Below are 14,659 nucleotides of genomic sequence, written 5' to 3' on the forward strand. Positions count from 1 at the left end.
GTGCAAAAAAAACACCCACAAGCTGTGTGACATCCTGCCCCACCAAACGAGGCTCAGCAAGTTTCCCTAACAGATGTTTGGTATGAAGCAATAACATGAAATATTACCTAATCCATCAGGATGCTGTGTTTCTAGAGCTTATTGTTGTCTGTCTGCTTGTGATCTTTCTGATGGATTTTCATGTAAATATATTGTGTGTTGTGAGGTGAAAGATCATAAACAATGCAGAGCAGCAACAAAGAAAGATAAGAGTGTGTGTTCCTCTACCTTCTGCCACAGAGCCTCTCTGGAGGCCAGGCTGGAGCAGGCGGCCACAAACCAGCAGTTTCCCAGATGCCCCTGGTGCAGGTCGTGAGCACTGATGCCGTCCACAAACAGGCGGGGGTCGCTGCATAACTCCTGGAAGGAAGATGAATGCAATGTTAACCTTAACTTCTTCTGGTAGATAAATTGTTTGAATTTGTTCCCCCGACTTGAATTTAACTTCAATCCTTTTAATTGTGGATCATAAATACCTGGGGCCGTATTCACAAAGCATTTTATCTTACCGCTAGGAGTGCTCCTAACTCGCGCTAAAACATTTTACGTTGGAGTTTTTTCTTAAAAGTTATTCACGAAGCCGCTGAGACCTACTCATACTAAGGATAAATCACTAAGAGTGAACTAAGAGTGACGCGCCGTTGCTATGGATTACGTCGATTCTCGTGCATGAGTTTAGAAGCGGTCAGTACTGTGATTGGTTGTTCAGAGCAGGCGGTCTCGGTGAAACTCATCCGCAACATCCCACAAACGAGCCCACTAAAACAAGGAAATAGCCTAGGCTAGAAATGTATTCCTATCAAATAGTTATGGACAGTGCAGTTAGCAGAATACACACATGATGACAAGTTTGTGCAGACCACAATAATGACGTTGTATATGCACGTTAAAGAGAGAGAGCAAACAATAAAAATACGTAAATTGCATTAAATCAAGGAGGCAATTAAAAGCACCCTGCAAACTATTATCCAATGAGCATATTTCCAGCACTTAAACACTTTCAATAACAGCCTATACCGCCGTTCAAGTCCCCCTATAATGATGAATGAAAACAATCTGCGTGTTGATGGAATGTACTTTCTCTCTATTGACGAACACGTCCTCATCTTTTGATGGCGCAATTATTTTTATGTGCGTCCCGTCAATAGCACCGACCACACCGGGCATACCTGCAATTGCCATGAAGTTGGCTTTGATCCTGTGTAGTTGTTGATTGTCCAAAGGAAACCGGATAAACTGTTGGATGATATGTGGTCTAGAGAGCGCGTTGATGTTTTGGTTTATGGCACGGCTGACTGATGGTTGCGATATTCCTAAATCGTCGGCATTGCAAAGTTGCATTTTCCCTGTTGCTAAATATCATAGTGTTGCTAAACATTTTATTTCCGGACTAATCGGGTTATTCCTGTTAGTCGGGGATGTTATTGCACCCCGCACTAATTCCACAACAAGTTCGATACCCTCACGATTTAGCCTATATCTCTTGATCAATTCACAGTCTTCCATTGTCTCCAAAACATTTCGTCTCGCAGCCATTTTCAGATTCTTTGTGAATAGGTCTTACTGAGTTAGGAGTCCTCTCGAGGACTTTTAAGCTCTCCTAAATTTAGTTGCTACTTTTAGGCCTAAAATACTTTGTGAATTGCTATTAGTGAATAAAATTAGGAGTCCTAAATTTAAGACTGACACGCCCATTATTTTTAGGAGTTTCTCCTAAATTCGCCAGTTTGGAGCTACTTTTAGCCCTAAGATCCTTTGTGAATACGGCCCCTGGTCTGTAACATCTAGGGGGGCCTCAAGCCTACTGAAGGCCAGGGGGGCCAACAAATTATTTTAAATACTGCGGACTCATTTAAATATAAACACATATACACATTACATTACATGACATTGCATTTAGCTGACGCTTTTATCCAAAGTGACTTACAATAAGTGTGTTCGACCAAGAAGATACTAACTAGAAGAAAACAGAATCATTTAAGTACATCAGGTTTCATAGAGCCAAAACATTTCAAGTGCTACTCAACTGGCTTTAGATAAGCTAGTCCTTTATTAGTATATAAGTGCTACATAGTGATACACATCATACATGCATTGGGCCCTGCTTTTTCAGCTAAAGAAGACCCATCCTTTTATTGTTTTGAGAATTGGTATGTGCATTGAATGGTTTTGCCAACATTTATCAAAACCCAGAGCACACTGAACACTTCTGCTGCATTTGGAAATATAAGCCAAAACTACACAAACTAATCCCCTCAGAAGTACCTTGACTCTGAAATGAATCGGATGCGCTGTCCTACCTACTAGAAAGTTCTAATCTCAAACGAGTGATATAACAAGGGGGCTGAGTAAGCTGCACAGATATACCTACAGTGGACATATTTATCATTGACTTAAACTCAGCTTATCTGATTGTTGAACGACATGTCAATACATGACAAATATGTCCCTACCAGAGAAGGTGTAACAAGGCCAGTGATGAGATCATATATATCAATATTTCAAAAGGCTGTAATTCAACATTATCTTAACAGTAGCCTGTTAGAAGAAAAAGCGCTAACGCTGAGTCATCACCGCAGGGGACCGGGAGTCGAGTCATAGGTGTGCTCCTGTAGCTGAACAAATAGTTGTGTTTTCTGGCACTGAAAGGAGGTTATGAACTGGCAGATTGTCTCTAGTGTCAGAGTTGAAGGCAGAGACAGATCCTGACACACTGCAGGCTCAGGTGCTGACAAGAAAAGAGATGAGATATAGGAGGACAGAAAAAGGTCCTGGCAGCCAAGAGAAACAGAACATGTGGTCACTGATGGACAGGTGGGGCTGAGGTGCAACTACGATATAAAATATCCAATGTCACAAGGAACCTTTACTTTAAAAGCTCTACTCTGTTTAGTCGTGTTTCAAAGAGCTAAAGGATTCCTCCAATATGTATCAACCTGAGGGACAGTGACTGACCCTCCCTCACACATATCTGAAGATGTCAAAGTTCACTTGATAAGTCTTTATAATAATTATCCCTCTTCTATGTGACTTTGTGGAGTCTCTGGTGAACCTACAGCTGCTGCACAGGAGGAACCAGGAGCACAGAGATACTGGAACTGAAATGTGGAGCAGGGCGTTAGCCGGAGCACTCGACCAGCACGAGGTAAAGACAGGGAGGATATAGACCCTGTGATTAAGTAGAAAGGACTTCTGAATGTGCAAGGCAAACAAACCACAACACGTACATGTATGAGAGGCAGAGCAGCCAAATGATAGGACAGAGTTGAACCAGCGTACACACCCAGCAGCACCGCTAACATGTGGTGATGTGACAAACTGACCAATGGATGTACAGAATCTAGTGCCCCAGGATTATTTAATAATATGCATATGTTATTGTCAATATTGTAATTATATATTGACGGTGATGTTTTATAGTGGTTATAGCTATACTTTTTTCTACCAGTAAATGTCTGCACTTTCACTATCCGACGTGTTTATGATGCGCTAGCGGATGTCATAAATGTGCGTCTGCTGCTTTGGGGAAACTATGGAAACTACAGTTTTCTATACAGCGGACTACAACACGGATGTTTAATAAGAACGAGGGGCTACTGTAAACTCATCTAGAGACTCTGCACCGTGCTCTGATGCTGTTGCTTTATGCTTTATGAACGTGGACAACAGAGAAACATATTCTTCATGAACAAAGTTGGAATTGAAATAAAAATGAAAGTGAAACTTATGCTCGTCACCCTCTCCCTCCGGTCCACATTAATACAAATGATCCCAATACATAGGATTGTATGAACTATGAAAATATCTTAAAATCAATACAAATGTATTTATTATAAACGTTAGTCCTTAACATCTATCACTGTGTATATCACCATTCAAACATCTTTTAAAAGTTGAACAAACCCCACACAGCTCAGAAAAGACTGTGAAATGTTGACTTTATTTGATCATTTCAGTAAAAACTAACGTTCATATTTCTCTTTTTGATAATAATAATACTGATGAACGTTCAGAACAAAGCACTATAGCAACTTACCACATACATTTTAAAAAGCTTAATAAGCACCGTAACTTTCATGATATAATTTCTCAGTCATAATCGGTTGTTTCCGTGAACGGCCGAATGTTGTGTGTCGGCAAATGCTGCGGCTACAAGGCATTGTGGGGCAGCATTTTCTCCTCCCCTTTCGGTGAGGGAGGTGCAGTGGTTCCTAAGCTAAAGGAGGTTATAAAGGAAGTTTTAAACCTCCTTTCCTATCATCTAGAGAATTGGAACGGCACTTATCATGGCTGCCACTGAGGTACTTCCGGGTCATTTCATTTCATTTCATTTCATTTCATTTCAATTCAAACCTTTATTTACCCAGGTGTATCCCATTGAGATCATTGATCTCTTTTTCAAGGGAGACCTCATTTCACTCCGGAAGGTTCCTAAGCTAAATGGACTATTCGACCGCAAACTTGGCGTGAAAGCGCCTACGGTTGTAACCTCAGCCATTTGACGTAAATATGATCCCGTGTGCCTTTTATTTTGCTTAACATTTTAAAATAGCTGTGGTACATACACAGTCCTCTTATGTGGTCCTGTCCTTGCATTGTAACCTTTAAGGGTCTGTATGAAGCAAGTGTTCTGGATAGATAAACCTCTAAATCCATTTAACTTGTTCTAGGATTAGACTTTAATTATGAACGCAGACACATTTTTGAAATCATTCGTATGCTGCCCATCTTAAAATATTACAAAAATGCTGGAGGAAGACCTCGCTGAAATGACAATGTCCATGAAAGAGGAATGGTTCAGTTTGATACCAGAATAAGTACACACATTAACGCACAAAGTTGACTTTTCCTGCTTCTCCTTTTTTTGTTGTTCCGTTAGCTGTTATTATTCCGTCGTTTTTGGTATGTTTTTACAGATCTATTGCTGCACATTAATAATAATAATAATAATTTGTATTTGGGGGGCGCCTTTCATAGCACCCAAGGACACCTTTCAGGGCATAGGCTAATATGAGGAAAATTAAAACAGTGGATTTAATGAAATTTCAGCCGGGGTAAAACAAGACAAACAACAGGAAATGGACTACAAAAAGACACAGGGTACAGTTTATAATGAGAATGCCAGTTTGAACAGGTGGGTTTTGAGTTTGGTTTTGAATGTTGTTATGGAATCAGACTGTCAGATATGTAGCAGCGAGTTCCAGAGTCTGGTAGCCGAGCAACTGAAAGCTCGAGCACCCATGGTTTTGAGGCGAGAGCTTGGGATGGTGAGAAGTCCTACGGAGGAAGAGCGGAGAGTGTGGGAGGGGGTGTACTCCTGAAGGAGCTAGGGGCTAGGTTGTGGAGAGCTTTATATGTGAGTAGAAGGTTTTTGTATTCAATAAGGTAGCGTACAGGAAGCCAATGTAGTTGAGTGAGAATGGGGGTGATGTGGTCAGATGAGTTGGTGCGGGTGATGATCCGGGCAGCAGAGTTCTGGATTATTTGCAGTCTATTGAGGAGCTTGATGGGAAGGCCAGTCAGAAGTGCATTGCAGTAATCAATCCGGGATGTGACGAATGAGTGGACCAGGATTTCAGTGCTGGGTTGGGACAGAGATGAGGGGAGTCTGGAGATGTTCCGAAGATGGAAGAAGGCAGTGCGGGTGATGTTTTGAATGCGCGGTGCAAATGAGAGGGAGCCGTCCAGAATGACACCGAGGCTTTTCAATTGAGCAGAGAATGGTATGGGGAAGCCGTCGATGATGATGTTTGGTGCTGGGGTGTTTTGTGGCTTGGTGACGGTGGATTTAGAGCCGATGAGCAGGGCCTCAATTTTGCTACTATTAAGCTTCAGGAAATTCCTGCTCATCCAGCTCCTGATGTCCTCAAGGCAGGTGGTGAGGGAGGGATACATTGGCTTAGTATACAAGTAAGATAAGGAAACCAATGTGGGTTAATCCTTTAAATAATGTATTTTGTTTAAAATATATACCCTCTTATAAAATAGGTTTACTTTTATTAGGTTTTAAGACTGTTTTGAATCGCTTTAGGCATTTAGATCATCATTGTTCTTGTTCATATTGGCCTCCTGAAGTGATTTTAATGGGAGTGTCCAAATACATATTCTCCATTCTGCGTAAATATATTGTATATTGTGTCATGCAAGGACTTTTATTTAGAGTTTACCATATCTGGTAGCTATTTAAAAAAAAAAGATGGTCTTATTACAAAGTTCCCTCTTTTTGTTGCTTAGCTCAGCAAGGAAACTATTGAAATATAAAGAACATCATTTGCACTGAGACTTAAGAAGATACTCCCATGAGAGACAGTTTAAGCTAATAGAGAAACAATTTGAATGTTTCCTTTCTATCCACACCCTGGACAAATCTATAATATTGATCCATTGGAGTGTTTTACGTTTCCCGTTTAATTATGTAGCAGTTCAAACCATCAATAATTGACAGTAAAAGCATATCAGAAAGACTATAAAGAACAGGCTGGAGTATAGTTTGGCAATGTATTTGATAAACTGGGAAAATAGCCCAAAGTTCAATGTAGTAAATGAACAGGAGGTAAACAGGAGAACTGTTAGAGAAGGCAATGTTAGCACCTTAGATTCTGTTGAATACATCTGACCAAATATTTGTGTCTGATGTTTCTTTGAGCTTTATCCCTGGGTGTGTGTGCATTGCAGAGACAGTGTACAGTGTATACAGAAGCAAATGGAAGCTAAAAAACCATTAAGCAATAACTCCATTACCAGCTTCATATTTCACCATAAGTAATACCAAATAAACCAGCTGCAGTGGTTGCACTGCATTAGTAACTTTCCTAAAAACAATTTGGTTCAGCCAAATGCTGCGGCTGACTCAAAGTCTCTGTGATGCTTATACTTTAGAAGAAATTAAATAGAAATTCGATGCCATTACCACAAACTACAACATTTTGATTTATTTATTGGGAGAAAAACGCTTTTCTGTGTATGGCTCACATTGACCAATAGTGATGGGAATTCCAGCTCTTCTTGGTGAGCCGGATCATTTGGCTCGGCTCACCAAGAAGAGCCGGCTCTTTCGGCTCCCAAACGGCTCTTCAGTTTGCCACATATACATTTTATAATTCAATCAAATGTAGCCCTGTTTTGACTAATGATTTATATAGCCGCGTTCAAACCGCGTACTTTGCAGTACTTAGTGCCCCGGCACTTATTACCCCAGGGCACTAAGTGCCAATCGCATTCACACCGGAGTACTTTTCCCTGAGGGAGGATTACGCAAATGAGCCGCTGACGTCACTTCATCTTCTTCTACTTTAGGTTTACTGGCAGGCCGCAAACAACTTCACGGCGTATACTGCCACCCGGAGTCCCCGGCCGGAAGTACCCGGAGTTGGGGACTGGCTTCAGTAGAAGCTGCTGGGACTCCCAGCGATGATGATGACGACGACGACGACAACGACGACGACAAAGAATGCATCTAACGTTCCGCTGTTCATTATAATACAAAAAACAGAGTATTAAACAAACCATCATGCTCTTACTTTGAAATCATGGGGAAATGTCGCCATCAGCGGGCCATCACGTGGTTTCCGAAAATAACTGAGTGACACGAGTAGATTTTAGCCGAGACCGGCGGAAAGTATGTCTCAAAATTCCGTGTGTGTAAAAAGACAATCCACAAGCAGAAATGTGAGATCCGCGAGCAGAGATTTGAGATCCGCAAGCGCATTTTTGGTCGACAAATACAAAATGGATTCACAAATGCCTGATCGAAAGTTGTAAATGTTAAAGAGATATTCACAGATCTTTTTTTTATTTGTGAAAATATTTAGCGTATTTGCAGATCCATTTTACATTTGCAAATTTATTTGTGAGTTTGCAAATCTTTCAAATGCATTTGTGGATGGTGTTTTACATTTCCAAATCACATATTTACACACAAATTATTTGTATGTTCACACAAATTATGAGACATATCTGAGCCCATCATTTACAGATCCTTGTAACTCTCTGATACCACCCAATGAATGCACTGACTTGCTTGTAGAACCACGCTACACAAAGCAGATAGCAACACCTATAAAAACTTGAGCATTGACATTTTAAAAAAGGGGCTACTGTAAGGACATTTTTTAATTATATTTAAAGAAAAAGCCCCAACAAAACAGCAGGGCTCTATTTCAGTATTAAATAAAGAAGAAAAGACAGCAACAGCTGACATAAAATCTTTGCTGAGCCTAAGAATAATCATAAATAACATAGTGAAAATAAATATATTGCAATGCTCAAAACAGCAGCATCCAACAGTCTTTAATCATTGGATATAACATGTCACTGCATGCATGCAATGAGCAGCTGTAGCACGGAGATCATCATCATCATTCTGTCTTGTACTTAAAGGTGACCTATCATGCAAAATGCACTTTTGTACGTCCTTTATACATGAATATGTGTCCCCGGTGTTCCAAGGAACTCACCAAGTGTCAGAAAACACAACCCTCTCTATTTTCCTCCATACCCAAATCTCTTAAAAAGGGGCTGCAACGGATCTGATCCAGACTGATCCAGATTTGAACACTTCTATGACGTCACAGAAGTGGCGCTACGGCTATTGGGCCAACTCCACCAATCAGGAGGAGACAGCCACGGACATTGCCGTTCGAAAGCGCTGGAGACGCTGTAGTATATATGCCAGGCCTGTAGATGGTGCTGTTCTCACAGAATCAGCCCATGAAAAGACCGTGTTAAATTGAGCGAAATGAGGAATGGCTAAAATGCATGATCGGTTTGGTATTTTGAAAAATAAAAAGTATAACTAGAGAATGCAATTCCTGAAGAAATTGCTAGTGGGAATGCTTTATGCTGAGAATCTGACGCTAAATTGCTATGCTGAAATGTAATGTTTAAGAAAAAAAGTGAATAATTTAGATTGAAATGATACATGAACACTGGGGGCTTGAATGTGTGATGAGAGTAGAAAAGAAAGTGAAAAGGCTTGGAATAGCAGCAGAATATTTGAACTGCAAACTTGTGCCCTAACTTGATGGCGAATGATCTTTCGCCATGGCATCTGCAGTTGACGACACCTCATAATACGCTTAGATGCGTTGATGGCTGCATCGTTACCAAACCTGTGAAGTTTTGGGCTGTTTGGAGTATTTTCACTGAAGTTTTTTGAAAACCGTGTTTCAAGGCGAGCATCGTGTTGCCATGGCAACGGCATTTGAAGAAATCACAAAACTGTCCCGTAGATGTCTTCACGGCTGGACTGTTAGTACACATGTGAAGTTTGAGCACTTTTGGAACATTTTCATAGGAGTTATAGCGACATCATGTTTTATAGCGAGGGATGCGTTTCCATGGAAACGGCATATGGTGAGATCTCAGATTTGGCGTAGAGCTGTTGAGGCATGGACCGGTGATATACAAGTGAAGATTGGGGGACGATTGGACCGTGTCTATTGGACTTATAGCGACATCATGTTTTATGGCGAGGGATGCGTTTCCATGGAAACGGCATATGGTGAGATCTCAGAATTGGCGTAGAGCTGTTGAGGCATGGACTGGTGATATACATGTGAAGATTGGGGGACGATTGGACCGTGTCGATGGGACTTACAGCCACATCGTGTTTCATGGCGAGTGGTCCGTCGCCATGGCAACGACATTTGATGACACCCCATACTACGCTTAGATGCGTTGATGGCTGCATCGTTACCAAACCTGTGAAGTTCTAGGCTGTTTGGAGTATTTTCAAGTTATGAGAAAACCGTGTTTCAAGGCGAGCATTGTGTTGCCATGGCAACGGCATTTGAAGAAATCTCAAAACTGTCCCGTAGATAACTTCACGGTTGGACTGTTTGCACACTGCTATCTGAAGTCTGCTGCTCTGAGCATGTCAGTTGGAGTGATGACATCATCGTGTTCCATTACACAGGTGTTTATAGTTGAGCGAACAAGCTCTGTAGAGATCAAAGGCTTCATTGTTCTGAATGAGAGATAAACTTCTTACATGTGAACGTTTTGTGGAAGAAACGTAACAAATATCTTTGAAATTTCAAAACGTGAAGCATGTCAAGGAAGTTGAGTATCTGAAGTGTCATTTTTTTTGTAGTTTCGGGATTAATAATGTGGCCTTTTTGGCAGTTTAACTAAAGGTGTGCGGCTGCTACCGTGAGGAAATATCTGCCTGAAATTACAATGGGGTTTAATGGAGGAATGTTGAACGTTTTTGTCAATTCATGCCCTCAAAACGCATTTTGTTATTTGTCATTTTTCAAGCTACGAGATGTTTTCCTACGTTTGTCATGATACATTATGTCTCAGGAATGTAGGGTTTGGGAATTATGGCAGTTTAAAAAAAAATATGAATGCGAATTTCAAGCTGTCCTCCACTCTAGCTGTGACATACTGTAACTAGACCCTCCAGAAAAACGCGGGCAAAAATCCTTGATTATGCGGGCTAAATTCCTTGATTATGCGGGCTAAAATCCTTGATTATGCGATTAAACATGCGGGGTTTTTATGTGATTTTATTCGGTGAAATTGCGGTAAGTTGCGAAATATGCGGAAAGTTGCGAAATATGCGAAATATGCAGGAAAAAAGAATAACAATTTTTCTAAATAGTAGGCTGTCTTATTTATTCTTTATCACACAACCTGCCACTAACGTTAAACCCCTTTACTATTCAAATAAACAAACTCAATGTTTATTTATTTTAAAAGCAATTGGGCTATTTTAATCTCACACAAACGCACACACAATAAATACTTTTTTTCTCAACTCTGTGTGGAAAAATGCGGGGATTATGCGGCCATTTGATAAATATGCGGCCTTTTAAAAATCTGCGGCATTTTGCTGATTATGCGGTAAATTCTGCGATCGCAGAATCGCGTTTTTCTGGAGGGTCTATAACACACTCTAGTTCATGTTAAAATGTGAAGAAAACCTCTAAAAGAAGGTCTAAACAATGTTTAATATCTGTAAAAGTAAGAATCAGATTTAAAAGTTGTTTTACACAAATAATGTCAGAAAGATGTGTAACATTTTAAAGTTGGAATGAGGTGTCTGAGTGAAAGTATGAATGAACAGTTAGCAGTTGAATTGCATGAAGATTTGTTGTAGTCTGAAAATTTTCTCCATTGACTTCAATGTTAAAAATGGGATGTATTATGGGATGTATCTCTGGAATTATGAAAGTTATGAATGAGAAAAGTAATAGCCATTGATTCCCGACCAAGCTGAACGTTTTGATGTTTGAACGGAGTTTCTGCAATGTTCAATGCGGGAGGAGAAGAGGGCCAAAATACCGGCGGAATAATAAACTTTTCGTCCGTAGAATAACAGTTAGTTGTTATGCTGTTAACAGCATTCCCACTAAAATATGCCTTACATAGGTATGGTCCTACACTATATTATTCAAATATAGCATGATGGTCCACTTTAACAAACATTCAAAAAGATTACCGCTAGGGATGTCCCGATCACCTTTTTTTGCTCCCGATCCGATTCCGATCATTTGATTTTGACAATTTGCCGATACCGATTTTTCCCGATCCGATCTTTATGCAATGCATTAAGAGGGGAAAAAAGCATTCAAGTTGTCCCTTAAGGTTATTTTTTTTTATTTAAATTGGATATTCTATCCAACATGGATATAGCTTCTTTCTTTCACAGCAGCATTGGATCAGTTCAGTTGTGCAGCATTGGATCAAAACAAAATAAAGCTTTCAGTACTCGTTAGCTTACTGCTACAATTAGACACTGCGCCCTGCCCACTCTGTTGCCAGATTTGAGAGAAATAAGCAACCAGGTCTAGGAAAACAAGCCCCAAAGAAGCAACACATACATGATGTTCTGTAATTTGAAACCAAAACTAAGGCCTCAGGATGGCTTTAAGACTTGAACATGGTCATTTTTGTTTTGTAACATTGAATACAACATTTTAAAAAAATGTATAAAAAAAAAAATCCCGATCCCTGATTTTTTTCCTCCCAATTGACCTTTCGCAAAGCCACGCCCCCCCTTGGTTACTGTTGCTAGTCCGACAAGCTGAGAGCCAGATGCGTTAAACAAAGCCATAATGGAGGGTCTCCGTAACGTCGGAGTCGCCTTAACAGACTCATTTTGGAGCAATAACGCAGCAATATCCTCCAGGTCCCGACAAAAGGGGCTACAATACGCTATGGAGGGTTATATCCACAGTATAAACATTAGAAAAGAGGGAGGCACAACATCAATAGAGGCACTTGCATACAGGTCGCAGTGCAAGAGTGAAAAACCACATGAGCTGTATGTCAAATTCGACTGAATTATTATTATTATTTTTGGAATAAAACAATACAATCACAAGAGGCATTAAATGTTGTAGTTTGTCTAAAGTTAACTACCGTTTCCTTGGTGGCTTTCTGCATCCACCTTGTTGTTCCTTTGTGGGGGTCGGGGTGCCCACTTGTGCAGCAGGATTAGGGAAGTCGGCAGTAGGCTTTCCATTAACAAAATGCTACAAAGATTAAAGCAAAATATAAATGAATGATTGCCTGTTGGCTTTCTTGTTTGTACTTTGACCACAGGTAGACTAATAACGGAGCTCAGCTGTTCAGACATTATTATGCATCAAGTGATATACATGGTCAAAACGACCTATAAGCACACAGCTTACAGCTGTAGTCGTGTGACTTTAGCTAAGGTTAGTTAGTGAAATTAGTTAATTAAATTAGTTAGTTAATTTGTGAATGTAATCTTTGCTAGCTAGCTAGCTACGTTAGCACGTATTTACCTTGGAGCAAACGTATTTGTGTTTGTTGATATTCGCCATATTCAGCTGGGCATGGGGCCTGCCGCATTTCTTTATCCACTGGCGGCATCTCGCCTCTTGGGTTTTGGGTTTAGGAAACGGGTAAAATATCACCCCCTCTAAGCTTATGGGATATCTGCTATCCGATTTGCAAAGACCATAAGCACAACGCTTCACCATTTTCGCAATGAATTTGAACGCTAAGCTTGTCGGACTTCCACAGGGAGCAGCGCACGTGATCGAATATGATTGGACAACGGGCATTTAGGGGCGTGGCTTTGCGAAAGGTCAATTCCGATCTTTTGAAAATCACGTGATCGGCTCCGATCCCCGATCACGTGATCGGATCGGGACATCTCTAATCACCGCGAACGAGCCGGCCCCCGTCATTCACTTAAAAGAGCTGGCTCTTTGAGCCGGCTCCTTCGCAACCGACACATCACTACTAACCACCCCGCATTTTTAAAATGTTTTAAAGATAATATTGTTTCTGCTTGGGAAAAACATGGAAGATACGAGAGTATCCTGTATTAAAGTGTGACACAGGATTCACATCAGAGATCACATCATCTGTTTACAGATTCTGGAGGGAACTACTGTAACTGTGTTAAAGTTTTCTAAAGACTTTAGTCACTCCATACGGAGCTGTGGGAAATCTAATAAAATGTGTTGGTTAGGTCTGAGGTATGGGTTTCAAGATTTCAATGACAAATAGAAAATCGATTAAAAATGAGTTTTCAATTTCAATTATCAAAATTAAAATCAGGATCAGTGAGTCTCCAAGTATTTATTTTTCTCAAACCTGACACGTCCAAAGAAAACATTATGAGTGATGTGAGGTTACTAAAAGAGTCACCTGTGACTCATTCTTTTGGCCCAATTTAACCCCTGCCTGTGAGACCCCCCACCTGTGAGACCCCCACCTGTGAAACTCCCCACCTGTGAGACCCCCACCTGCGAAACTCCCCACCTGTGAAACTCCCCACCTGTGAGACCCCCACCTGTGAAACTCCCCACCTGTGAAACTCCCCACCTGTGAGACCCCCACCTGTGAAACTCCCCACCTGTGAAACTCCCCACCTGTGAGGCCCCCCACCTGTGAAACTCCCCACCTGTGAGACCCCCCACCTGTGAGACCCCCACCTGTGGGACCCCCCACCTGTGAAACTCCCCATCTGTGAGACCCCCACCTGTCAGCCAAAGGAGATGGCTTTAATTATGGATGACTTTAAGCCACGATATGATTTCATCTGTTGGGCTGTATAAAGATTCAACAGCAGCATGTTGACTCACCTTTGGAGCCATGCTCAAGTGGCAACATCCTTTAGAGCAGTGGTTTCCCAACCTGGGGGGCGCCAAAGATCGCAGGGGTGGCACCAGGCCTCAGATGATTTGAGGCCAAATATCTTCTTCTTTTTTTTTTACATATAATTGTAACGCAATACATGATTGTCACTAAAAGCCTCGTCTCTACATTACAATAAAATATAAAAAATAATTGATTAATTAATTTGAATACAAATTCAAGTTAGTAGCTATTATAGGCATAAAAAAACTGAAATGTATAATTCTTTCTTTAATAGAAATGTTTCTTCTGCCCGTAAAGTGTCCAAACCAGGCTTTTCTGGATAATCGCATTTTTAAAAACATAGTCATTGTCCATGCCGGTTTCAGTTGGATTATTTGTCACCGATCAGATCGGTCTCCTCCATTTTGTAGATTATTTATGACTTTTGAATCCACATAAACACATCGGCAAAATCCGGCTTTCTTTGAGCATGTGTTTTAAACAGTTTAATCCCTTTGTGAATTGTTTCCACTTGCGCCGTCCTTTAATTTCTTCA

General features: G+C 40.8%; 1 protein-coding gene across 3 annotated transcripts in view; it reads right to left on the reverse strand.

The window, feature by feature from the left end:
• Positions 1 to 14,659, reverse strand: part of LOC307035544 (calpain-5-like) — an 84,826-nt gene that overhangs the window by 60,118 nt on the left and 10,049 nt on the right. For all 3 annotated transcript variants that reach the window (XM_079675021.1, XM_079675020.1, XM_079675019.1), the window contains exon 3: positions 268 to 399. In XM_079675021.1, coding sequence (XP_079531147.1) covers positions 268 to 399 — 132 coding nt within the window. The remainder of the gene's footprint in view (positions 1 to 267; positions 400 to 14,659) is intronic.

The sequence above is a fragment of the Notothenia rossii genome (genome assembly GCF_949606895.1).
Source record: "Notothenia rossii genome assembly, chromosome: 4".
Lineage (NCBI taxonomy): Eukaryota > Metazoa > Chordata > Actinopteri > Perciformes > Nototheniidae > Notothenia > Notothenia rossii.